The sequence below is a fragment of the Branchiostoma floridae genome, chromosome 3 (genome assembly GCF_000003815.2).
Source record: "Branchiostoma floridae strain S238N-H82 chromosome 3, Bfl_VNyyK, whole genome shotgun sequence".
NCBI lineage: Eukaryota > Metazoa > Chordata > Leptocardii > Amphioxiformes > Branchiostomatidae > Branchiostoma > Branchiostoma floridae.
In genome coordinates, this window is record NC_049981.1 from 11,051,915 (window position 1) to 11,079,029 (window position 27,115).

General features: G+C 38.8%; 1 protein-coding gene across 3 annotated transcripts in view; it reads right to left on the reverse strand.

The window, feature by feature from the left end:
- LOC118412424 (putative leucine-rich repeat-containing protein DDB_G0290503) overlaps positions 1–27,115 on the reverse strand; it is a 36,741-nt gene that overhangs the window by 7,529 nt on the left and 2,097 nt on the right. The window contains exons 2-27 of one of the 3 annotated variants that reach the window (XM_035815279.1): positions 25,985–26,142; positions 25,258–25,335; positions 24,737–24,865; positions 23,437–23,630; positions 23,064–23,152; positions 22,374–22,474; positions 21,602–21,769; positions 21,226–21,292; positions 20,617–20,723; positions 12,610–12,714; positions 9,366–9,431; positions 8,638–8,719; positions 7,909–8,066; positions 7,410–7,463; positions 6,931–7,047; positions 6,119–6,238; positions 5,667–5,774; positions 5,251–5,340; positions 4,498–4,657; positions 4,260–4,308; positions 3,887–3,990; positions 3,399–3,506; positions 2,601–2,650; positions 2,253–2,339; positions 1,171–1,310; positions 430–593 (exon numbers count right to left, since the gene is read on the reverse strand). In XM_035815279.1, coding sequence (XP_035671172.1) covers positions 430–593; positions 1,171–1,310; positions 2,253–2,339; positions 2,601–2,650; positions 3,399–3,506; positions 3,887–3,990; positions 4,260–4,308; positions 4,498–4,657; positions 5,251–5,340; positions 5,667–5,774; positions 6,119–6,238; positions 6,931–7,047; positions 7,410–7,463; positions 7,909–8,066; positions 8,638–8,719; positions 9,366–9,431; positions 12,610–12,714; positions 20,617–20,723; positions 21,226–21,292; positions 21,602–21,769; positions 22,374–22,474; positions 23,064–23,152; positions 23,437–23,630; positions 24,737–24,865; positions 25,258–25,335; positions 25,985–26,134 — 2,845 coding nt within the window. In that variant the 5' untranslated portion in view covers positions 26,135–26,142. Of the gene's footprint in view, positions 1–429; positions 594–1,170; positions 1,311–2,165; positions 2,340–2,600; positions 2,651–3,398; positions 3,507–3,886; positions 3,991–4,259; positions 4,309–4,497; positions 4,658–5,250; positions 5,341–5,666; positions 5,775–6,118; positions 6,239–6,930; positions 7,048–7,409; positions 7,464–7,908; positions 8,067–8,637; positions 8,720–9,365; positions 9,432–12,609; positions 12,715–20,616; positions 20,724–21,225; positions 21,293–21,601; positions 21,770–22,373; positions 22,475–23,063; positions 23,153–23,436; positions 23,631–24,736; positions 24,866–25,257; positions 25,336–25,984; positions 26,143–27,115 lie in introns of all 3 variants that reach the window. The other 2 variants (XM_035815278.1, XM_035815280.1) reach the window with 2 other exon arrangements.

Sequence of the window (27,115 nt, forward strand, 5' to 3'; positions counted from 1 at the left end):
TAAATTCTTGATTTGTAAAGGGGGCTTTAGGAACCCTGCTACGCTGTTCAGCTGTGCATCACTGAATAGACCATTATCATAATTATGCAGATATTAAAGTCAAGAGCTACTTTTCCCTCAGACATTATTTTTCCAAATCTCAGCACCAACAAATTGGTGTAATCTTATGATTCTTGCAACCAGTTCCTATTTCTGACACCATTACAAATACTGTAAATTAATAAAGCAGAAATGTTCGCGGTAGATTTATGTTTCGCGTTTGCCATTTCACCGCGAATTTAAAACCACCGCGAACATTTTTCCAGGGCATTAAGATACTACAGTGCATGGTACTTCCGCGAAATTAAAAACCACCGCGAAAAGTCCCTTTTCCCGCTACCGCGAAATTAAATCCCCGCGAACTTAAATGCATTTACAGTATGACCTTACCTAGAACAGCTGGTGAGGAGAGTGCCAGATCGACCTTGACCCCTGACCCCTGGTGTACGTCGCGCTGCAGCTGCTGGATGACGTCCTGCATCTCCATCATGGCGACCGTGTTGCGCCTCAGCTGGTCCTCGTGTTCCTTGGTACGCGTGTCCAGCTCAACCCGCCTGTGATACAACAATACCGTACAATGTTGGTCCAACAGTGTAACATGTCATTCAATGTATACATAGAAGACTGTGTTTATGTCATACCTGGGCTGTGATAACTTTGGATATGGGTGTTCGGGACTGGTTGATAACTTTCCGTATCACCTGGGGTATCACACTTCCATCAAATAAATTGAACACTCTCTGCTGAGTGCAGTGTTGTCTAAAATTTGAGTCCTGGATTTGGAAATAGGAATTGCTGTTGTGCAATGTTTTTTGTTTGAGAACACTGAATTTTCTCAACTTCTGTGACTTTTCTCTTTGAACTGCATGTTTTCTCAGATTGGTATGACATAAATTCTGTGCATATCTTTAGCTAGTTTTCATCCCAATGTACAATGTATCTTCATCAGTGAAAACATTAAGGAAATCATAAACTTTAACTGCATTACAAAGTCAAACATTTGTATAGGCAACTGTGTTGTCTTGAAATGTAAAATTTAAAGCATCTATCTGTTATATTCATCTTGATAACAGTTTTCTTCACAATCTCCATCCTATGCCACAGTTTCTTAGATTCAATGTTGTTCCTTACAGTTTGTCCAGTTCCTCCTCCAGTTGTCTCCTGGCCTCGTCTTCAGACGGTGAGGCCCCCAGCGGAGCACGGACGGGAGTGGGCGCCGGCCTGCTGCCCGGACCTTCCCTGGACGCCATGAGGGACGATACACGATAGTCCTGCAACACAGCGCAAACTATCAGAACAGTGTAGAGTACAATCCATTGGCCAACACCAATTCAGTTAGTTGGTTCTCGCACTTAAAAAAATTCATGGCTGCATAATGCTGAAAGAGCAAGATGTGAAAAAGATGTGCTGTTAATTCTATTGAAATACCCTTTTAGGTTCTTCCCAGTTAGTCTGAGACCTTTAAGGGGTATATCACTACACTGCAGTATGTTGGCGGTGTCGCTGTGTTCTAAATTGAATTTGTGTTACCCTTGACTTCATAATGGAAATATTATTAAAAACATACAGATTTGACTAAAAAGACAAAAAAAAGAAAAAGCTTGAAAAGACTTGTACTTTTTTGGTGAAATTTGTTGAGCGCTCTGTCATATTATTTGCATGAACGCAGCAACATTGCCAAAGTACCACAGCTTTGTATTAGTGAGATACCCCCTTGTATCTAGACAACCTGAAAATAAAGACTGAGGATTGTTATCTAGGCCACCACCACCAGTTGTCACCTTATACTCCTTAAAAATAATGGTATTTTATAGTCTTTTAACCCTCAAAGTGTTCAATCCAATCTAAGCAGCCCAAGGTCTGTCACTTGAATGACACTGTCAAATGCACAATCATGTTCATTTTGTCCTTCCAATAAACATAGTCCTTATTGGACTCAAATGTAAAATTCAGCTGACAGTTCAGCAAATCCTGTGACACTTTAAGGGTTAAACTGAAACCACGTCAGATAACTTGTAGTGCAACATGTAAACAAGACAAGTGAGATGTTAGTTTCAGCAGTTTCTCGTGTTGTTTTATGCCCATCACCATTATAAACCTAAGCTGAGGACATATGCAATTGTTACCGTCAGAAAACCATAGGGTACAGGGGGTGCAGCACCATGCAGGGGGGGTTCCTCCAAAATTTGTGGAGGGGGGTTGGGAGAGATCACCTCTTCTGTGTGCTCCAGACCAGAGTCATTGTCCTCCGTAGATGTTGAGGCCTCCTTTACACAGACCTGGGGCAATTTGCTCTCCTCCTAGAAGTTATTTTCCACACAAAGTGAAACCAAGTTACTTACTAGATGCAGCTGCATTATGTATACATTATAATTATGGCAGACTGGCTTGATGACTATAGAAAGTCTTTGTACATTAACCATTAAACCAGGTGATAATGAAAATAGCTGGAAAAAGCTTAATTTTCCTAATAGTATTATTAGTCAATCAACTTTTCATCACAGTCAAGTCTTCATATTCAGTTCTACTTATCTCTTAAAAGTTTGCTGTAAAGAACTTACCAAGTCACTAGAGATACAATTCTGGAAGATGGTCCCTACTTCCTGAAGAACTGAAAAGACAAAACAAAAAGTCAAAATACATGTATTACTAACAGAAAAACAACAGTTACTATAATTGTTACTTCATCTTACATGTATCTAAAGATACAGTCGATACTGCCTAAAACAACCACTCGGGACTGATACATCTAGCTTATGTCCACTGGATAGGTGATTATTATACACATGATTCTTAATGTTTGTGTTAATGGAAAATTACATGCAAGTATAAGAGACCACCAAAAGGTGGTCACAATGGCCTGGTAGTCCTTATGTAGAGGTATTTACTTGTACAGGACTGGTTTGACTGTAAACCAATGGCCAGGTGGTCTTGCATTTGTATTTTGTTACATTATATCAGAAAAGAGTTTCCGTATTTTGAACATCTTAATGTAACGGATAAATTTCTATTTTTGATGCGCCTAGATAAACCCTGTATATTAAACATTATTTGTTGAACTTCCTATATCTACACCTGTACAAAGAAGCAAGAAGATGTCGACCATCCTGTTAGCTTAGTACCTTCAATTAGTTAAATTGTACCTTGCTGTCCCTGCATATGTCTGTTATGTCTGTTATCAGTGGCCTGTACCTAGCCCGTCGAGGCATGAATGTACAATAAAGGTCTTTCAATCAATCAATTATCACTTATGTTGCATTATTTGATCATAGCTATATAACTGTGTTGCTCTACTCCTTGGCATTGCCTTCATAGTTTACCCAACCCTTAGTGCATATAGTACATGGAATCCTACTGACCTATCCTGATGTTGACCTTCATCTCCCTAATCTGTTGCTGCACACTCTGGTTACTGTCAAACTGGACTGGTGTGATGTCATTCAGCAGCTGGGATGCTGACATCATTTCTGTAACATGTACATTTAAGATATTATATCAAAATAACTCATAAAACTATGAAATATGGAATCCGATTTAATAAACTTTAATGGCATATAACAGTTGTGACAGTAATGAAATTTATTATGACAGAAGTTAAAATATCATGATGATATTAGAGACAGAAGCATGCATTAACCCAATTGTGTGAAAAATGGAGCCTCAAAATCTTGCATGTATTGCACCAGAGCATTCCAGAGAAGGAGCAGGTACCCAAGCAGGTCATGTCAAGATCATGGTCTCTGAATTCCTGTAAAGGCTGAGTATCTTCTCAAAGTGGAAGAGACCAGTGAGAACAGTTTTGTCGATCTAGACGTGAAAAAATGCATAATATTATATCATTTCCCACCTTTGTCGATCATGAGTTTGGCCAGGTTGTTTTTGAAGTCCACAATGCTGCTGTAGGTTTTCAGGTACTCCTTCACTGCAGGGTGGTCTGCTGTGGCTCTCACACTGGTGAGGAAGGATGGGGTAGTCAGAAAATAGACAATTTCAGAACAACAAAAACAAACTTTAAGATGGTCTTGTGGTTAGGGTTATTGATTTAGAATGGTTCTTGGTTCTGGCCCAAATGTGGCCTGTTGTGGACTTGTTTTCTCACTCCTCTCCTTGGCAGGTGACATGAGTACTGCGTCACACATGGCCACAGTTTTCTTTTTTTGGAGAACAGGCAAAAATTAATGCACTTGTAGATGTCATCCATAAAGTCAGTCTGGCCTTACCTGCTGGCAGTGTTCTGTGTGGAAATCTCTCTGTCTGCCCAATCTCCTCCTGAAGTGTGTGTGGGAACAACAACAGTGTGTCAGCGTCATATGATCTTCTGTATGAGTTATTTTTCATTTGGCAATTGTAGCAAAATTTTGGTACTCTTACACGTATCTAACTCAATACTTTTAGCTAACGTTGGGCATGGGTATGAAATAAAAATTGTCCTTGTCATCAATATGAAAGTTAAGTCACCTTCATAGTCTCCCAGTGGCACGTCCACATCTGAGTGGAAACTGGACCCTGCGGACACCTTGGCGTTTGACCTCCTGGTTGCCATGGCAGCACGTTTCTCCTCCAGCTGTGCACGGATCTGACTGGTCCTGCTGCTGATGCTGGCCCTCGCTGTCGCCTCCTGGGTGGGGAGTGGGGGGTGGGGAATGGGAAATTTTTCAACAACAGTCAATGATTTCATCAGGTTGGAAAATAACAAGATTCTCTACTTACAACAAGACATATGACAATCTACTCCAGTCATGAACTGGGATAAAGGGGGAATACAGAGTAGTCACCTTTGGGACCACATTTTTATGAAGTAACTGACAATTGTTTAACTTCCTTATACATTGCTTCTTAACAATACTTGTTTTGGTCTAATATAATGGAAATAATTATCAATGCAACATGTAACACTAACAGTATTTTACATTGGCAACCACTCTGTCAGCAAGGACACCTATATCTGCAGTATGGAATAATACCAGTCAGTATTTCCCTGAGGACGGTGACAGACAGTCACCGTAACATTGGCTGTGTTTATCTTTAAAGGACATTTAATGTTGTCTATGTTTTGATAATATTTTTACTCTCAGACTGAGAGTATCACTGGGCATAATGTGATAGATTCAAAGAATTTTATAAAGATATTACCACATTCACTTTGCTACAATAGGGGCCTTTAAATCAAAAGTAACCAGTGTTAAAACATTGATATCAGAAGTAACTAACCCTGTCCTCTGTTTCTGCCTCCTCAGCAGGAAGAAAGACAGACTCCAGTTTGGCACTAGCTGTGGAACTCCTCCTGGTGTTCACATCAGCCTGACAGGGGGACACAAGAGACATTGCAAAATTGTAATCATTTATCAAAAATGATTTACAAAAAAAATTCCAAAATGTAGAGAAATGTAGAGGGAAACTTGTCTTAATTGCAATAACATGATGTTGAGCACAAAAAAGAATCATATTCTGTCCTGTTCATTATTGATTTCTGACTTCCCCCATCCTGATCTCATTTCCAGGTGATTTTTAATTTATGGTATTCAATATCAGTTATACATCCTAAAGTTGCTACTGTATTGCTACATGGCAATCCCAACATTTTTTATGACTATTCTTTTTAAATAGGCGAATGAAGAGAATCTCACCAGTTGTTGGAGGTCCACCTGGCTGACAGCTGCAGTTGGTGCACCTGAGTCTGCCACCTGCTGTTCCTGTGCCTCCCTCTGGGCTCGCACGTCTGCCTGGGCCATTTCCTACACGTACCAAATAAAACAAGATATAAAAGAAAAAAACATTTTATAAAAGCCTGTTTGAAACATTTATCAAAAAGCTGAAATGGTATGTACAAAAATCATCTAATTCAGTTCGATATTCTATCATGCTATCTTTTTTTAGATACTTCTGTGGCACTTCTGTGTTGTAGAAGTTTGCAGTGCCTTTCTGGATTATTTGATGTTGTTTCAAGACAGTTTGTTCAAAACAATCTCAAGGTTAATTGAAACAACCTCAATATTCATTGAAGCTATCACAAATGAATCACAGTTTTCACTTTCAGGACTGTACCACTGTGACAGTAAAACAGGGACAGTTTACTTACGATCCTCTCCTGTTCGTTGATGAACTCTTCCAGCTGCATCATGGCCTCGTCAGCCTCCTTCTCAGCCTCCTCCTGCAGCCGCTGCGCCTGGGACACCTGATCCAGCAGCACCTGCCGCTCCTGTCAGGTGGGGAAACAACAGCTGTTAGTAACATGTGAAACACACCTGTGGCACCTGGTCCAGCAGCACCTGAGTTGTACCTGCTGCAAGATGGTAAAAACTACAGCTGTTACAGCAGGTGGAAAACACCTGTAACAACTGGTCCAGAGGCACCTGTCAGTCCTGTCATCACAGAGGAGTATTACAACACAAATTTACTAGGTAATGAATTTATGAATAAATGAATAAACAAAATAAAACATTGAAAGACAGAATGGGGAAATGATGTACACATTTAGAAATTGTTATCATCACAGTTTGTTTACAAACACGACCTCAATATATTTGTGTTTTTATGGGACATCACACCAAGAATCTTGGTGATCAAGCAGGGCTCCCTTGAAAATGCAGGGCTCCCTGGGAAATCAGTTTTTTGAAAACTAAAGGGACTACCCTACATGTATAGGCCATACACAAATTGTGATTCAACCATGGAGACCATTTTCAAAGAACTAATTGCACAAACTAAGGTTCTATACAAAACTTGAATACAATCTCCTTCAAAATTGTAAGTTCTGAATATTTCAATCTGCAGTCTCAACACTTTTTCAGCAAATCAAAGGTTAAAGTGGATATACAGAGCCCGAAGTAACAGTGAGTGTCCTATTCAAAATGATCAAACAGCTCAGTAAGAAAGTTTTGTTTTTCTGACCCCTTCAAATTTGTTCCTTTGGTCCTGCATCTGCCCCTTCATCAGATTGACCCTCTTGTTGCTCTTGGTGACGACAATCTTCAGCTGATACTCCAGGTCCTGGACATGTTGTCTCACCTGCAACAACACAGTTCATGTAGTCAAATCAAAGGTGAATACAACTTGTTTCTTTATTTATCTTTATTAATTTTGATTGAGTTACCACATAAGTGGAAGGATTGACATTACAGGTGACTATCACCTTTTAATTATATCAACCTGAAGACCATATTGTAAAGTTTGATCCACATGATTTTTTAATAAGAGTGGTGGGTTCTTTGACATGCTTGTACAATGTATAAAATGTAGTGTGGCGTGAGGTGCGGACCTCTGTTTATGGGCCAAACACCCTACCGTTGTGCCACATGACTCCACTTGTACTTGATATAGGTTCAGCAAAACCACCAAAGCTAGATTTGAAAGTAGAAAAACTGACTTACATTTTGTCTGTAGTCTGCAAACTTATGTCTTAGTTCCCCATCTGCCACTTCGTCCTGTCAAAGAACAAACATTTATCATTAAAATCACCTTCAAAGAAGGGAAACACTTTCAATTGTTTCTGCTGTTTTTTCTTCCCCAAACACAATGGTAATGACCTAGACCAGGCTGCTGGTTACTGGATGTGTGTCCGACACTCTGTGGTGTTTGATTTAAACAGTATACGTACTTACATGTACATGTTAGGCTATACCATGAGAAGCTAAACATGTTTGTTTGCAAATGTTGCTTCTCTAGTTTCACTAAGACTTCGACTGAATCTTCTTTGCCGCTTTGGAAACATAGGGTTTGCTTTTCTAGTTTATGATAAACTTATTGCTTACAATGTAGGTTAAACAATCTATTGACCAATTAAAGTTGGTACTGTTAATTCTAAGTTTAGAATCCGTCAGTTGAAGAGGTCACTACAACTATAAACTGTTAAGAAGTTAGTATCTTTACCCAGTTCTCCTCCTCCAATAGAGCAGCCTTGCCCTCAAACTGACCCTCCTCCACTGGTGTGAGGTTGGACATGCTGCGACTGCCCAGCTGCGGACGGCCACCGCTCTGGGGCTCCGACCGCGAGGGAGTGGACACAGACTCGTCTCCCGAACTGGGCGCTGGAGCACAAGGCACAACATGTCATCAGTTATGGGGCTCACAAATACAACATGTCATCTTTTATATAATACTCTGCATGAACAGGGCACTGGAACACAAAATATCACGTGTCATCAATTATGGGGCCCACAAACAGAATATGTCATTACGGGTTTTAGATTCAATGTCTCATCAACCTGAACTGTTGGGTTCTGACTTGGTGACAGTGGGCATAAACTCCTAAACATGGCACAGAGAAAAAAAAATTCACTCAGCAATGAGGGCCTTCCAAAGTCATATCCATGAATTAGACTACATTTAATTTTGTTGAATATCAAGTGCAAGTATCATATCTTTAGATCTGAAAGGGATATGGACTCTGTTCAGAATTGGGATATACAGCTGTTACAGTAACTGTACAACATAAAACTTTTTTCTGCACTTTCACTGTTTGTACTAAGCTTTCAAAAGAGAAATTTTCTCATAAGTTGCCTTAGATAAAATCTGTGTTGCTCTTTATGTTGGCTTAGATTCCAATCTAGTTCTACTTGCATCTTTTAAGCTGCAAGAAAACAAATAACATGATTGTACCTTCCTGAGACTGTAGTCTGGTGAGAGAGGCGTGCACCACTGCTGGTTCCACCATCCCCCCTCCCTCTTCACTCCACTCATCCTGTAACAAACACAACAACATTGTCACATGCACCACTGCTGGCTCCACCATCCCCCCTCCCTCTTCACTCCACTCATCCTGTAACAAACACAACAACATTGTCACATGCACCACTGCTGGCTCCACCATCCCCCCTCCCTCTTCACTCCACTCATCCTGTAACAAACACAACAACATTGTCACATGCACCACTGCTGGCTCCACCATCCCCCCTCCCTCTTCACTCCACTCATCCTGTAACAAACACAACAACATTGTCACATGCACCACTGCTGGCTCCACCATCCCCCCTCCCTCTTCACTCCACTCATCCTGTAACAACATTGGAATATGTATTAGTTATCTGTATCATTGTGTTCATGATGATCTTGCATCTGATTCTGTACCAGTATCTTCTTCAGTAACCATTTTGTATCATTCTCAATATACCTGTGTCTGTAGGTGGTAAACTCTCTACTACAGTTTTATCTACAGAGTATTCAATGTAAGTGTAACAAGACTGCTTAGTTCTTGGCCTGCAACAGTTTACAATATTGAACAAGCTGTCTCTCAAGTTTAAAATGTCACTTATAGTTCTTTACATGTATGTAACATGCAGTACCTTGCAGTTGAAAAATAACAGTATATGATTATCAAGATCACTTACAATGGAGTCAGATGATTTCCTCAGCTCATCTCTCCTCTGTGCGGCAGCCTTCTTCTGTCTCAGGTTCTGCAATAAACATCAGGGGAACCGATACCATTCAATAATGGTAATAATAGCAATGTTACAGTTACTCAAAGTACAACAATTTTTTAAACAACACTGTAAATCTGTTTATTTTTGCGAGGACTTCATTTCCTGGTAGAAGGTGAAAGATTCAAGTTTATTCAGACTCAGAGGTGCTATAAGTCACATTTCTACTGTACAGAGTCGTACACGTGGTATTGAAACCCAGTAGACAAGTTATCATAAAAAGTGTGAGAATAAAACCACAGTGAAAATTTCCAAGTCTACTGTATCAACACTGAATAAAACATATCAATTGCAAGCGGGAATCAAACGGGACTAAATCATACCAGTAATAGTTTTCCATTCGTTATATTTCAACAAAATCGAGCCTGACTATAGGCAAAGTTTCTACACAAGCTGATCAAGTTCCATTGTTTATATGCAGGTGGTATACACAGGCTCAAATCAGTATCCACACAGTAATCCAGGATATCTTTAGAGCAAACTAATTATCCCAGCCAAAGCGAACACTTCACAACTATTACCAGTGGTAGGAAGACAAAAATCCAGCCATTTCTAAACAGATCTTGGGAGGCAAAATTGTGATGCTTTTCCTCGTTTTAGGTTCTATTGAAGAGTTTACAAAGTCACCCTCCTCAAGAGTTTTATACGTGACTTATTCTGACCAACATTCCAACCGTAAGTAAGAGTTTCTGTAGAAGACGTGTAGTCTCTATGTTTGCTGAATACCAACACAAACTAACAGTCAAATTGACTACAAACAGAGACTGAAAAACAACCATATCAGTTTAAAACGTTTAGTTATATCAAACTTAAAGAGAAGATTTTGAAAATCTTGGTAGGCTCAGACATTGTGCAGTAAGAAAGTTTTAAAGGTACATTGTGTTAGGTTTTGGCATGTGCTCTTAAAAACATGACTCAACAAGCAAACTTTGCCCTCTCTTTCATGCACATTGCACTACTGTGTGAGAATCTTCAAAACTTACAGATATGGATTTCTACAGTTACTGTTACAGTATAACATCTGGAAAATACATGTCCCTCAAAGGAAAAGACAACAATTTGAGAAAAAATAAAAACCATTTAAAACTTACAGACTGACTGCTTTTCAGATGGAAAAAGAAGAAAATTGAAACTGTTGTGATCAGTTTACACAAATGACTTCAATCTCTAAAATCTTATTGTTAAATTTTATACCATCTGACCTAATGTTATAAAGCCGTTAAGTTGTATGTAATTAAGCCCTTTACACACTACTTAGTATACAAGGTGTAGATTCAGATTAAACGCTTTAGTCTGGTCCTTTCTAACAACTATTTACTGTTTGTTGTAAGAAACAATAAGAATAAAGACAACGTATTTAGTATAATCAGATATGTTATATCTTACCTTAAGATTCATTGACACAAAAGAAGGTAACTTTTGCCCGTAGACTGTGTTAAGCGAGCCGGGGGAGTTTATAAAACACCACTCCCGTGTGTTTACCGTAACCGTGTAAACCGTGCGAGCGGGGTTATCGTGTGTGTCAAACTTCACAAAGCCGATGTTTGCTGACTTTGGGCAAACATACACCACACACCCTACACTGGGGATATACTGTAGGTCCTGATGGGAGCACTACATTTTTTTTTCTTCTTTTATTATGTACTGTAGTCAAAATTCAAAATGTAGTAAAAAAACAACAACTGGCCAATGATTGATACAAATTTGTAACTTACTAAAATTCACACTAACTTTAAACTTACTTTTCATGATTGAGGAAGTTGTCATGTTGTACCATGTTGCTAACAGTTTACCAGATTTATTGCCAAAAGTATAAATTCATGGTATTGAGTCTACCCGCAAAGTCTTTCATCTTTGGATGGTTGGTCTCTTGACAAATTACACTGAGACCATGAATGTATACAATTTCAAACCATATTTCTTATATATGTTGTTGGTCTCGTTGACACAAACGCAGTGCTGCCAAAAAAACAAACTCAGTCTGGTTGTTTTTGTAAAAGAGATTTTTTAAAGAGATTTTGGTACCATAATGTTATAAACGCCAACTCTGACAACCCTTGGACCGCATTCATGCAATATTGAACTGAACAAAAAAGCCATATTAGTTTGAGTTTGCTTAACACAAAATTTACAAACTCATGGTGTTAAAGTACAAACTTTTCTGAGAATTTTGGTCTAAGAAATTCAATGATTTTTTTAGGTCCTCAGTTTATTCTTCTTTGGAATCTTTTTGTTAAAAAAATATTTCTTTCAAAGCCTATCCCCTAGGCTTTTTGTCACAGTTAAGTTGACCATCTAAATACTGTTTACACTACCCCTATCTAGTATTACCTGTTGTAGTAACATTATGCCGACTTATTGTTTCCTCTAACACTGTCAAAACACAGGCGAGGAAAAAACGGGGTCAATTCAATTTATCTGTTATGAAAACATACCAGTCCTTAATGCTTTAAGGGCTGAAATAGCCAGGTTTGACTGTCTTGTCATTGTAACTAAGAATCTGATTTAAAACTGCTGTAAATACCAACATTTTTGTGGTTGTTAAATGTTCGCAGTTTTTGCATTGCTAATTCACCGCAAACTTAAAACCACATTTTTCCATGGCAATAAGACACGACAGTGCATGGTGCTACCGTGAACTTAAAACCAACAGTTTTTTTTCCAGCGAACTTAAATGCACTTACAGTACATTCATTCTTACTTAGACTTAGGGGCTCCCGTGTCGTCTGACACATGAAGTAGTCAGGTTGGCCCAGCAAGCTCTTGCTCCTATGTTAACTTATTCTACTTGAAAACTCTCTTCTGGCCATTTCAGAAAGCAGTATTTCAAAGTGAAACATTTCATAGTAGGACTGGGAAAGGACCCTGTATGTACATGTTTGTGTCAAGAGCCCAAAATAGTGAGGAAAATTTGTATAGGGCACTGACAGAAAAGAATGGAAAAATCTCATGCCAATCTCACTACAAATTTTAAATAACTTTTGCAATACATCAAAATTTCTACATCAGATTCCATAGCATTTGTGAAGGAAACTTTGTCGCAATTGCTTCTCAACATCCGTGGCACTTTAATACACTGTTTCAGAGATCTTTCTTCTATATTCTTTCTTTCTCTTTTTCCTTCTATATATTATATATATATATACTAACTGACCTTGTTGCGAGCTTTTGTAGGGAAGCTGCGTTCATCCTCACTAGAAGAGGCCCATTCTCGGATGTCCCCATCGGTAGACCCAAGGTACTGGTCAGCATCTTTCCCCTGCAAAATAATGGGTCACAATTTAGGGCAAAGGTTACATAAGCTGGGAAACTTTGTTGTGTAAACAATGACTGTCCAATCTGATCATCCTCTGTAATGCCTTCTTTCAATATCACTATAAACATGTGAAGAATTGGCCTAGACTCATACCAGAAGTTCTTTTCTAAATTCTAAAGCTATACAACGAGTGCCGGCTGCATTTGTTGACCATCAGAAGGTTGCCGAGTTTAAGATTTGCCACAATCAAGCATATTTTTACCTAAAAATGTTCCCCATCACATTGGAAGGAGTTTTTGTGAAGCTCCGAACATTGGTCAATCTCTAAAAATGGCAAAATAATTGAGATAACACCGACAATGTTACTGCCAAAAGTGTCATTTTGAGCTCGCAGACTTGTCGGACAATTTTTTTGTTGTGCCAGGTGTAAAATGGGTACCTGACTTCGTTCGGGGAGGTAAAAGACAGTGGGAACAGAGATGGTCTTTGCTTTACAATACCTGCACACAGGCCTCAAAATGCTAAGGGACTACTTTTACCTACCTTTACTTTTTTTTTTACAGTAACCAAACCAAGCTGCAAGAAATATTGCTGCATAAGCTCATGGCATGCTACACCCAGGTCCCTTGATTGTTGCAGCAAAATCTATAGACTGAGGATACTCTAACTCTAAGGAAATAGGTGATTTAATGTACACCATGGACAGCTGTCAGTACTAAGTGTGTCATTAGCATCCCACTTATCAACAAATACCTCAAACACAGGTGTAGCTAGAGGAGGTGCGATACTGTCTCTTTCTGTCTCACACACAATGTTTTATTGTTCTCATGTTGTAGAGTGTCAAAATTACAGTCCTTTGCACACTGTTTATAGGGGTAGCAACCATCTCCAATTATTTTCAGCACATACCACTTGGGCCACACATTTGTACAAGCACTGGAATGTAGAACAAAAGTAAGCAAAGTAAAAAGCAAAATGTAACCTGATCAATAAATATCCTTTCAAGAGCTCTCGGCAAACTGCTTTGCTTTTCAGCATACCATCCACAAATAAAGTAAGTTTCAGTAATTTTTTCATGAAAAATTTGAAGGCACCTTTTCACGAGCACAATGAACAGCATTTACTCATGATAATAACAGATAATAACAAGAGAGTGTCACTCTGTAAGTTGGTCGAGCAATCGACAACTGTTCGGATTCAAACTCTCGACTTTGGGGTGCAGAGACAGGGCTGCTTAGACAGTTACCCCAAAGTCCAAAATAAACAAAAAAGTTTTCACCTACATTATAGAGTTCAGGACAAGAAAAGCGAGCTGACATCTGGCTGCCTGTTTTTAGCACTCCCCTTACCACATAACATTTTCTTTCACATAACAGTGGGTTTCCAGGACAACCAATCAAATGGCATGGATGTAATGAGCTAACCAATCAGCACATTAGTCAGACTTGTTGATGATAAAGGGATCAACTAAGTGGACATCAGAGCCATACATGATCAGCCAGGTGTGTGAGTGCTACCTTAGTACAGCTTAGCTTGTAAACCCAGTAACTAGTAACCTTATACCAGTCCTAAGAAGAAGGAATGGACAAAGTATGATATTATGAAGTCATAATTTTTGTGACTTCTTAACACAGGGTGGAACTTGAAGGAATAATTGAAGGAAAACGGTTATACATGTATATCAGAATCAACATGATGTATACTGTGTAACATCGTCTCTTGATGAAGACCAAGACTACACAATACAGTGGATATAAATATGATAATAAAATATTAAAAAAACCTATCCATTTACTTTATATACATTCAAGTGCATGCTGAAAAATGGTTAACCAAGAAAGTATTTTAAAAATTGTATCGTTCAATTTTATAGGATAACCTTTAGTCACATGTTACCCTTTCATACCATTTTTGTGCAGATTATAAACCAAAGAGTACATCATGTACATAAGTTATGATTTTATGCTGAAAAAAACCCAAACAGTTACTGTTATTATCAATTTCATATCTTTCTCAACTGACAATTTCATGATGATGAATTCAAATGTTCATTAGAACTGATGAGTGGTTTACTACTGAACAAAAAGCACTCAATTCCTCAGTTGGTGAAGTATCTAATATTCTTTATACTAGTAATCGATAGGAAGAAAAAAAGACAATCTTCTTCACTTTGAAGTGCAATGACATTATATCTATTGGTGTTTGTGATCGCAAGTCACGTAAGCTCGGACTATCTTTCAAAGGAGCCTGGAAAACTAAATGTACAATGTACTAGGTTTTACATATGGAACCAAATGTGATATTAAGTTAAATGCTTATAGTTCATCTTTGTACGTAGGGTAACTTATATCCTTTATTTTGAAAGACTGGATATTAAGGGATATCAAGTCAATGGACGGTGGTTTCAAACTGCAATATAATTACAGTCATGCGATTAAAATTTTGAAACCACCTTGGTAAGAAATTATACTTAGCCTATCAAATTGACAGATGGCAGCTTCAAAATTCAATGTTTTCAAAATATTGCAGTTTAAAACCACCGTCCGTCAATTTGATAGACACCTTTTTTAAAAACAACGGAAGTAGGTTTCCCCGTGGATAAAGGTGAACTAGTATTGAATCCAGGTTCCTTTTCATATTAGGCGAACATGTTCTTAATATATGGAAAAATGCTGTATTCAACTTGATTTCAAGTACAGACTGAGTTGTCTAAAGCTACCCAAAGCTAGACCACAAAATTTGACACGTTTCTAAAAGTCTATTACCCCATATAGGGAGATCCTCCATTCAAATGATAAACACTTGTAGTAAACACGATAATGAAGAAGGTATATCCAGCACTTGGTTGTACAGTTGTATCATTTTTCCCGTCATTATGGAGTCTGTTAATTGCCTGTTGTTGTTGTCTACTTTCATTGTAAACATTATCACACCTCAACTCATTCAAGACAAAAATGAGCTACACCTGTTCTACAAGGTTTAGTGAGACACGAGAAATAACGAAATTTACATCTAACCAAAACCGTATAGTTATGATCGCATAGACTAGACTCACTCTAACTATAGGTAAGTCCAAGTGCATTGAGTTTTTGATTCAATTTGGATAAAAATCAAAGACTTTAAGTACTAGGTTTAACAATAACAAAAACAAATCAACCTGACTCCAACTAAAATTGTATGTCCTGTGAGTTAATCAAAATAATATTCTGAAATTACAATTTGCTGCCAAATAAGAGCTGTTTGTACAAAAAGGTGAATACATTTTGCCTTCTTTTCCGAACTTTCATTTCAAACCAAAATTTTTGCAAAATCAAATAAGCAAAGTAATGATTGTTACACAATTGTTGCCAGATTAAGTAAAAAGACAAAAAGATTAAAACTTCAAACCAATGCTACTATACAACACTGTTATTAACTGCTCTTTCAGACTGTACAATGTACTTTGTATTTTGGACTGGTAACAGGTGTTTATAACAAGTGTTATAGTCAATCTTACCTTCCCTATCAGAAGCCGTAAGTCCACTGGTTGAATCACAGTTGCCATAATCACCAAGACAACTGTCTCCTCCTTCAAACAATCTTCCGTAAATCTCAAGAAATCTAGAAGATCATGCTTAGAGTAATCTGCCAGTCCTTAGTCCACTCAAATGGCCGACAGCTTATAGGGGGGCAGAAATCCAAGCTTGGTGGTTGCTAAGGACATATCACCTTCCTAGCAACCGGTCAGATTAGGTTTAAGACTTTGTCTTTCATGCAGTTCTTTTGTCTTGAGGTGCAAACAAAGACTTGGAAGCTTTACCAAACATGTTTGAAGACGTTTTCTAAGGAAAACCTTTCCAAAGAATGCACGATTATTTTCATACAACCTGATGCACCTATCACATGCAGTAAGGGTAAACACATAGCAGGTATTGGAGAACTGGTCCGACCAGGTATTTTTTTACCTGTTGGGGGTCACAAAGGTAACAATGTAGGTGGTATAAACTATTTGATATGCATGATTGGTGAACAAGGGGGGGGGGGCAGACATGCGTAATGGGTCATACTTGTTTCAGGTGAGCAACCTGCTACTGTGTTACAGTAATGTATACTCAGCCTGAACATTGTACGAAGTAATATGTATAATTGTACTTAGTCTAGTAATCCAATGCAGTAGACTATGAGAACTCTGATTTTTTTTTAAATATCCATTTCACTTAAGACATGAAGTTATCACAATATATATTTAAAGCCTTTGGCTGAATATTCTGCTTTTTCTATCTGGTATGTAATACTTTTCCAGGCTTACCCTGGATACTGTCTTAGGGGGGAAGGCATCTGCCTGTGGGCTCACGATCTTCAATCTTGCTGTTTGTACTTTTCTCTCTCCCATAATTTGTCCAACCTGGTCTTTTATTTTACTTACTTACTGATCACTTATCTCAAAATCATTGTTTGCCCGCCAACTTTCACTTTCTTTAAACAATGCCTATTTACCTCTACATTGTAGATAAAACCTGATTATGCAATAATCAGTATCAACAAGAAGGAAGCAGAACTACAAATGTACAAAACTATGCTTTACACTAAGCCTATAAGTATAACACTTAATAATAACATGTGTTTTAAAAAGGGTCTGTCATTTGCATATCATTTTTCTTAAAAAAAAGTAAAATAATGTGATAAGCTCTAGCCAAAGATGGAAGCATTAACAATTTTTTAACAAATATTTAGCAAAATGGCATTATGTTGCCTTAATTTGGACAACATTTGTGGATGCAGCTTTCAAATGTGTGTCTGGACACCCAACAAATTTCTGTCAGAACATTATCTGTTAAATGTAAACATGATAAGGCTGTATATCAATCCAATGTATGTGGCGTTAATTTGCATCATAACTTTCGAGTTGAAATTTGCCTTTAGAAATGCAGAATGAAAATACTAGTAGTGCTTCAGGGTCTTTGAAATCTAAAAAAATCTTCGGACAAAGCATTAGCCTGCGTGCCATCCAAGTTAGTTTACCGAGGTTCTTATATTCACTGCCTTACATTACAAAGATAATGGCACCTGGGTTAGCGTACCAATGCCAACCGTAAAAGACTTCTTGTGCCTTGGCTTTCCCCTGTAGGATTATCACTCTTTACAATTTCATCAGGGAGGAAAACTTGGACTACATTGTGTTACAACAGTCTACAACGGTTACTGTGACAATAAGAAAGCTTCCATACCTCACATGTACATCTCCTAATGACTTGTGCGGCAGCCATTCCTGTCTTCCCTACCTCTTCTCTCACTCGTTCTCAATACAAGCTTTACCATATACGTAGCACATTTCGCGTATACCGTACATGTACCATATGGCGTACAGCCTTCCTCACAAACAACAGCCCGTCGGCCTTAACCCTGAACACACCGCCCTGTTGCTAGGTAAGCTGGTAAAAGCAGGAGCCGGTAAAACTGTTCCGACCCCATTTACTCATAATGACAAATGTCAGACGTACTGGTAAACATGTAACTGATGGCCGTGCCCTTTTACAAAGCCAACAATTACCAAAATGGAAGGAAATTAATGACTCCACGGGGTGTAACAAACTCCTTTGTGGTGGGAGTTATCAAATGGTAATGTGTCAAGCAATAAAAATGCAATTTATAACCCTCGTGTCACTTTTATTGTGGGGTTTGATGGATATTGTAAGAAAACAATCCATTCTAATGTAGTATGCAGCTTCTGATATATTCCATTAAGATTATTATGATAACCATATGTCATATCATTTCGTGTCTTCTTGACAAGAAAACCAGAAAGACAGTGGGATGTAGCAGCTAAGGAAACTCAAGGTAAATATTTCTTATGCTGTCTGATAGCTTAGTACAAACTATTTACCTAATACTACTAAGTTCATAGATTTTTATGGTGTCTTTACGAAGTCAGACTTTGTTAAGAAGATTCTGGTGTGTACAAATTTCTCACATTCAATATGTTCCAGTGAGATTGGATGAAGGATTTTATTTAGAGTGGCACACAGGGCAGCAATATTCCTTACTGTTTCAGAAGTAGGGTAAATTTTTACAGGCTAGGGAGGGTTAATGCTAACCCAGGCCTGCACTTCCTCAAACATGGGCCCCCATTTTACATCCCTTCCGAAAGACGGGTGCAACCCCAACCAAGATGCCCTACCCATGGGGATTGAACCAGGGTCTCCCAGTTACCGACTAATGGAGACCAAGAGGTCAACTGTGAGGCTGCTACCTGTTGAGCTACAGGGACATTGCTATGGTACAAGTGACCAGACCACCTGTACATAAGGACCATCTGGCCAATGTGACCACTTTTTGGTGGTCCCCTAGAGTTAGATAATTTTTCCCATTGACATAAGTATCAAGAGTCCTGTCCACATACATGTTTTGTAGACCAGATTTTATCAGTTACCTTCAAGTGACCTTCTTGGGTGGTAATTCTGCCTCAATTTTATCTTTAAGTGTAAGTATGGTTTAAGTCCCTTTTAAATAAATGGATGAAACAATTTACTAAAGAACATTAAATGATAAGTAACCACACACTGACTTCTGTGCCGCCGACTAAATACATCTAGCCCCCCACCAGAGGTTAAGCTGTCAAACATTTTCCATGATCGTCCTGACAACTATGTCAACAAAACCATGACTTCACTGGAGGAACAATCACTAGGGTTATCGGACGCTTCAGCCCTTTACCTACTTGTCCCATCGCTAATCAGACCAACTCAATCCAACACCAAGTCAACTTACACCCTGGTCAACTTGGCCCAATGCCTAATCCCTTGCCGAGCTGACCAGGGTGTTGGGTGGAGTTGACTGGGCTGAGTTGGTAAATGGCCGAATCTTCCTGATTCCAACAATCTTTGGCTTTACAGTTAGTACAACTCAAAGTATGGAAAATCCTTGGGATCTATGGTTCAGGGGCTTAAACTGGCCTAATCCCTCAGCAAACAACGGTCTGGCTTGTGTAAACAGGGTAGAAAGGGACTCCGAGGGTTCACAGTCAGGTTGCCAAGGAGCACAGTCATGGTCCATTGTGGAGCAACATTGGACAGAGGTGACGGGTACAATGCAAGGTGGGTTATAACATTGTAGGTTTGAAAAACAGTGAAAGAATATTTTGTGAAACAATCAAAACTGCCTAAGACGACCAAGTGTCTAACTCTTATGTGCGCAGGTGGTCACTATAGACATGATTTTGTATGCTTGTGTCAATGGGAAAAATTTCAATCTATCAATCAATCGTTCACTAACATGAAATAATAAAAGAAAGCGGTCGCATTGGCTAGCTGGTCTTAATGTAGAGACTAATGTAAAGATTTGACTGTATCTTGAAATTACAAAAGAGAGTAAGTGCCATCAGACTTCTAAAGGCAATGATATACTTCTCAAAAGTATATTTATTGCACACTGTGTCATAATTGTATTACCTTGTGACAATAGGTTGAGTCTGAAGGAGCAATGTTCAATAACAGGAGAAAGGTGTATATTTGGGACAAATATGTGTACAGCGTTTGTTATGTGGACGATACATAATTTTGGTACATATGTATTTTTGTGTAATATAAAAAGGTAGTCCCATAGGCATTTAAAGGACAGAGGGGGTTGTTATTTTCTGTCTAGACCATTGGAAGGTGAAGCCCTCTCCTTCTATTCCACTGCCTTTTTCCCAGACCCCGCTTACCAGTATCCATTTATACCTGGGTAGAGTGAGGAAAGTTGTGTAAATGGTTTTTCCAAGGACACAAACTCTAGCCAGGATTACCAGGAATCAAACCCAAGACCGCTAGCCCAGCTACTCAGCCATTTGATACCACAATTGGGTCATAGAGTCTTCAAAGACTTCCATACTCAATTCCTCACTAAAACTGGGAACACTGACTTAGAGATATTAAGTAAGACACTGACCAGGAAGTTCTTGAGTTCCTCCAAGTGAGAGTCCTTCAGCTGTGTGACTTCGTCCTTGTGTTTAGACTTCAAGTCTGTGATCTGTTCCTTATACTGAGCCTTCAGTTCTGTAAACCACAGGGGGAAACTGTAAGAACTAGACAGGTTTGTCCGGATAATTCAAAACATAAAAATGGACAAAAAAGCTAAGTTTGCAGTTTTCAAGTTGCTTGCAAGTACATATGAAAGATTTGATCAAACAATAAGGATTATACAAACAAATCATCATGTAGCCAATCACTGTGAGGGCCAATCACAAGCTTCCATGCTAATTGAATATACTGCCATAACATTATAAGCATGGGTAAATGAGAACACATTCAAGATCAAGCAACAATGTACACTTGCACTGCAGAAATGATGGCATTTAAACTTTTTGATAATGTCAGAGTCACTTTGAATTGGATTCACAATAAGAATGCTTTGCTCACTCGGTAGTTTATTCAGTAGTCACTGGTCAGGTGTTATGGCACTTTAAACACTTCTGGTGGGTCATTAACCCTTAGTCTGAATTATAGCAATCTTGAGCCATCCTTGACCACAGCAGCCAGTGTCTACATTACCACATACCTTCAATGGCATCTTCCATTTTGTATGACTCAAAGTTCAGCTTGGATTGTAGATTATTGATAAGGTCCTGGATAAACATACAAAAAGAAATCCAGATTAAATTTTGGAAGACCAAAATTCAAGCTCAAAAATTCAAGTTCAGTTAACAGACTATCTAAAAAGTGTGGCTTTCTATGTGGTATCATTAAAAACCAGAGAGCACAAGATAGATTCAAAGTCAAATTTAGGACTCTTAAACTAATATACATAATACTACATTTATGAAGTTGAACTCTCACAACCATATGCATTGTACGTGTGTTTCTTAAGTCTTTCAAAATTTCTCTTTGAGCAATCCATAAGTTTTCATTTGCGTATTATTTTTAAGTTGTCTGACCTCATTCTCTTTGGTAAAGTTGCGGTTTTTATTTTGTGCGTTCTCCTTGGCATCCTCAGCCTGTTTCAGCATGACCTGTAGTTCATCCACCTTTGACCTGAGCTGCCTCAGTTCCCCATCCTTCACTGCTAGCTCTGATTCTGCCTCTGCAACTTTGTCTGCATTTTTCTAATGGAAAAAGAACAGTATTATTACTGGCAACCAAACTTTCAGTTTATACTTTTCATCAAGCTTATATCTTGTCAGTATTCCATCTAATTTAAGCTTCACGATTGCAATTTTTTCTAACGGGTCTGCATCAAAGTGTGCCTCCTTGTTGGGATACTTACACCCTTTAGTCTCTAAGCTGCAGTACCAACATGGAATGCTAGATGGTGCTTCAGCACTGCCAAGTTGCTAAATACTGAAGGCACATCTTGGATTACTGCCAAATCACTTAGTGTACCACAAGTTAAAGTCAATACCAATACTCTAAATGATTTGAAAATATAGCAAATTTTCCTGAAATATATTTAACTTCCTGGCATAGATAGTACTCAATAACAACATATGATGTTCAATCCCACATTAGTATGTCACTTTTTTTTATAATTCCCCCTTTGAAACACAAATCACACTAAAAGCTATCCCTACTTACTGATGTTGATAACTTATTGGTAATAATGAATATCATCATAAAGAAAGCATAGTCCTTGAGAAAGAAATAACGCTAACTACTCTGTCTTTTTATACTATACTATGATATATGATATAAACATTACAATAACCGTACCTTGGCTAGGTCTGCTGAAGACTTGTACCTCTGTAGCTCAATGGTCTTCAGCTCCATCTGCTTAAACATAGACGTGATCTTCTCTTCCTTTTCTTTGATTTCTGATGAAGAAGGAACAGTTCAAGTTGCATGAGCCACAGACTGAAGAGCCAAATTAACCTGTTGTTAAAATGATAATTTATCCCTTTTATCACCAAAAAAAAGGGCAACATGCTAATACCTGGCAATTTGTTTCAGAGGCATGGTCACAAATGTTGGCACTAGGGCAAAGGTCTAATTCAAGCAGACACAGCGGGTCCATTTTGAGTGTACTCGGCTAGCTTTTTTGAAACAAAGTAAGAAGCCGTTTCCTTTGGAAATACTGGTATTTTGGAACTCAGGATGATACAGGTAAGGGATTTTATTACATTGGAAAACCAGACGTTTCGGCATGTTTGAGGGTCTCAGCAATGCTCTAGAAGAAGTTAATCTGATATGCTGCTGCATGGGATCTTCTGATATGCTCTGTGTAAATACTTTCGAGGTCAGGCTATTCTGTCAATGTTGATTTTTTTTTCATGGATAAGCTTCATGTCCTAGGTGACTTTTGATAACTTTTTTCTACTATAATTCCCATGAATAAGGATATAGAAGACTATTAGTGCTCTTTTTCTGGCATGACTAATTAAGGTTATAGACAAAGCTACGTACCGGCCTGGGCATTCATCAACTTTTCCGTCAGCTGGAGGACGTCGTCCTTTGCCTGGTTCAGGGCCTTCTCCAGCTTCTTCTTACTCTTGCTGTAAATACATGGAAAGGTAACCAGTGTCAATAACGCCACCTAGCATTATGTATACAAACTGCAGTATATAAACAAGTGCGACAGATGCAAGTATATATGTAGTAGAAGCTAAATATTTGCACACCGTATAACCACAAACTTCGGTCAATTGCATGGAATCCTCAAATCCCAAACCGATTCACTCCAATGTTCGTGACTTCGCATCTGCAAATGCTGGATAATTTCACGAAATGCGCTGGCAAATGGGGTGTGTAATTAAACAGCTTTTACTGTATGACTTACGTCTTGGAGTCCTTAGCTGAAATGTGGGTCCCCACAAAGGCTACCAAGTCGTGGTTGAGCTGGCCCAGTCGCAGGACGGCCTTCTCTGCCGTGTCGAGCGCAGATCGGACGCTCTCCGCAACGTCATCAAGGTCAAGGTCAGGGGACATTGAGAAGGTGTCCTCTTCTTTGGATGCAGAGTTTACCACAAAGAACTGTGAGAGTGAACATGATGGTACTGTTTTAGAAATAGGTTAAACAGACCACTTTTGTATACTGTAAATGCAGAAATATTCGCGGTGGATTAATATTCGCGGTTTTCGCGGCGGCCGCTTCACCGCGAAATTAAATCCACCGCGAATATTTCGTCTGCTGGCGCCGCCTAAGGTGCCCCTTTTCCGCTCCATGTACATACTACTACTGTCTTTGTCACTGTATAATGAAATGTTTGACATACTTACTACGGTGAAGTCTTGACTGAAGACACACATGTAATTTTTTCATACGACCAACTGTATTACAGTACTGTACAGTATGTTCACCATGATACAAAGGTCGTACTACTGTATACTAATTACGTATTGAGAGGGTAGATACGATTAGATCAGTAACAGTGGCTCACGCAAGAACAAGTCAAAAGCATGGAAACTGTTCTATCCGTCTGTATAGGACCCTTACCGGGTAACCAGCAAGTGTTTTCCAACTGGCGGTTTGTAGAGGCGCCGGGTTTTACACGGCAGTTCGTGACTACAGTGCAGTGCTGAAAATGCATTGAATTTCGCGGGATGGCGCTACCGCGAAATTAAATCCACCGCGAAATGTCCATTTGCCGCTGCCGCGAAATTAAATCCCCGCGAAATTAAATGCATTTACAGTACCATATAGCATGCATTTTGGTAGCCCAATTCTAGCTCTGATTTGCTCCTTTGATTGCTCCCCTACAGAATAGTCCAGCACCCATTAATATTATAGAGAAATGATTGGCATTTGTGCCTAAAATATAGGTGAGAATTTTGATTGGCTCTGAGTCACACTGTTCTTGTCACGCTATGGCAGAGGGGTAAAGCTTTTGGCATTCAGAAGTTGGATCCGTGGTACAGCACTACTGCTTTGGAGAAATTTCAATAATCATTGGCTCAGAAGCAGTCAGTTATCAATCACAGCATATGAAAAATAGAATGGATTCCAGGCTAGAATTTCTAGCCTCCTAAAAATCATAACTTTTATCAGGAGCTTCCTAGAAGCATACGTGCTGAATATATTAAAGATATGATCTAACTTGCTCTTGCATCTGTTATATTGCAGAAGTTTGGCCCCTCACCTCGTTGAGCTGTACCAGCAGCTGTAGCCTCTCCATGGATGCCTGCTCGTACCCCACGATGAACACCGTCACCTGATGCTGGTACTTCTTCTTCTGTACAGAGTCGGAGATGATCGCCTCAAGCTGAGCCTGCACATAGAAACAATCCTGAATGTGGTGTCTTTGAAGCTCATCTGAATGCGTTGACGGGATTTTTCGAACATAGACGCCGGTAATACACCTCTTTGTTGCACAACCAAAAGGATTTAGACCTTGTGGTATCTTCCTTAGAGTAATAACGCTGTTCTACTTCTTATCGCTAGGTGGCGTAGCATAAGGCAGACTGCAGTCCTACCGGTAAACACGACTAAGCTACTAGTAATGTGTCACCCCTCAACAAAGAACTGTACTTTCAATATCCATCTATTTAACAACCTGGTAAAATTAATGTTTTGGTCTGTTTTTACAGTTTGCAGCTTTAACTCTGATTATTTTCCTGTCCATAATTGTAGATGATGAAGAGAAGCTTAATGATAATATACCAGATCATCAAAAAACTCCATGTTGGTGAAACCCTGGTCAGCCAGCCACTTCTGCTGCATCTCAAAGGAACCAATGGTCTAGAAAGAGAAGAAGAAAAATTGATGATTGAAAGCAAAATTACATGAGAATGATTATCCTCACTGACATAATGACAAGTTACAGTGAACTGGTCAAATGAAATCTTCAAAGTATAGAGTGTTGTCATGTGATGTCATTGGTCTGCACCACTATTTTGGACTCCGCATTTACATTTCAGTGCAACGTATCTGAACATTTTTGCACATGTAAAGATCTTCTGATCACTATGAAATGTCTACAACACAAACAAGAGACTACCAGAAGAATGATCCATCATATTATGCAGATAGGGACACCAACACGGCTGTCACCAACTACCTGCCTCATTAAGTTTATGAAGCAGGCAGGTGCTAACAGCCATGTTGGTGTCCCTATTTGCATTACAATGGATCATACATGTAGCTCAACTATATGTAGTCTATGAATCATACAATGTAGATATTGAGTCAATCACATTTAATTTCAATTCAAAGTAAAATAGACTGAACAAATTGAATGACAATGCTCTTTTGGCTGACTATACTTTTTTAGACCATATGGATTTAGTATCTAATAAAACAGTCAATCATATTAAATCTAATTAGTAATAGTAAAATAAAATTAACGAATTGAATGACTCTACTCGTTTAGACAAAAGAATAATCTTACATTCTCCACCCTGATCTTGATTTTGTTTAGCTCTTCCTTCATTTCTTCCTCCCGTCTCTGAGCCTTGGCCCGCGCCATCTTGTCCAGGACCAGTTGTGCGGGGGTGTCTCCCATGTCATGGGTGTACATGTGTGCCATTCCCAGCTCCATACTGTACACTGTCAACAAAGGAGGATGTAAGAAAAATAATGACGGCTCCACTCCTGAGGCATTGTCAAAAAAGCTCCACAGTTCCCACTGACTGTGATCATAGCAATTTTTAGGCTGTAGGCACAATAGGTAATCTCCAAGCAGATGTAAGGATCTGGCTAATTCTCGGTGTGTTATGCCTGCTTTTGCAACATTTAACATTCTTAGTAGTAGGTAAACTCATAGAAAAAACAATACTTGAAAAGCATACAAAATGCTTTAAAAACAGACATAAAATACCTTACATCTGCTTGGAGATTAGCAATGAGTCCATTCCTCTTTTTACTTCTCCAACCACTTTACTAATACTACAGTAACTAAAGATTCTTCACTATACTGGTAGATACAAGTTACATGTGGACTTTTGATGACATGTGTATATTTTGCATAACTTGTTGTAATTACCACTTGGGAAACCTGTCTCGTTCAAACAGGTGCAAAACAGGTAATATCAACAAACAAGAACAGAAAGCTGTTTTCTACAATGCAACAGTTATTATGTATACAACGTACCTGTCTGTTCATCACACATGCCCGGTCATGCATTTATTATTTGAGACACAACAAATGTACAGAGATTTTTGTACGGTATTATACAACAATGGAAACACCAAAATAAATACAATTTGATTTTTGTATCCCCAACAGTCCTTCAGGGCATAACATGCATTGGCATAATACCGGTCATAAGCCTTATACCGGTCGATTAAAAATAGTGGAACTTAAAGAGATCTACACATGCAACAATAGTTATTTCTGAGGTATGCACACTTCAGACATCTAGGTGTCCAATTCATAATTTACAAAGCATCGATAACAATGCATTCGAAGACAACAAGGCCAAAAGTTTTCAGGTCATTTTCGGGGCAGGCGAGCTCGTCGTGGGACAAACACACTGTCACGTTCATCGCCAGATTTGTAGATAATAATCACATGTGCTCA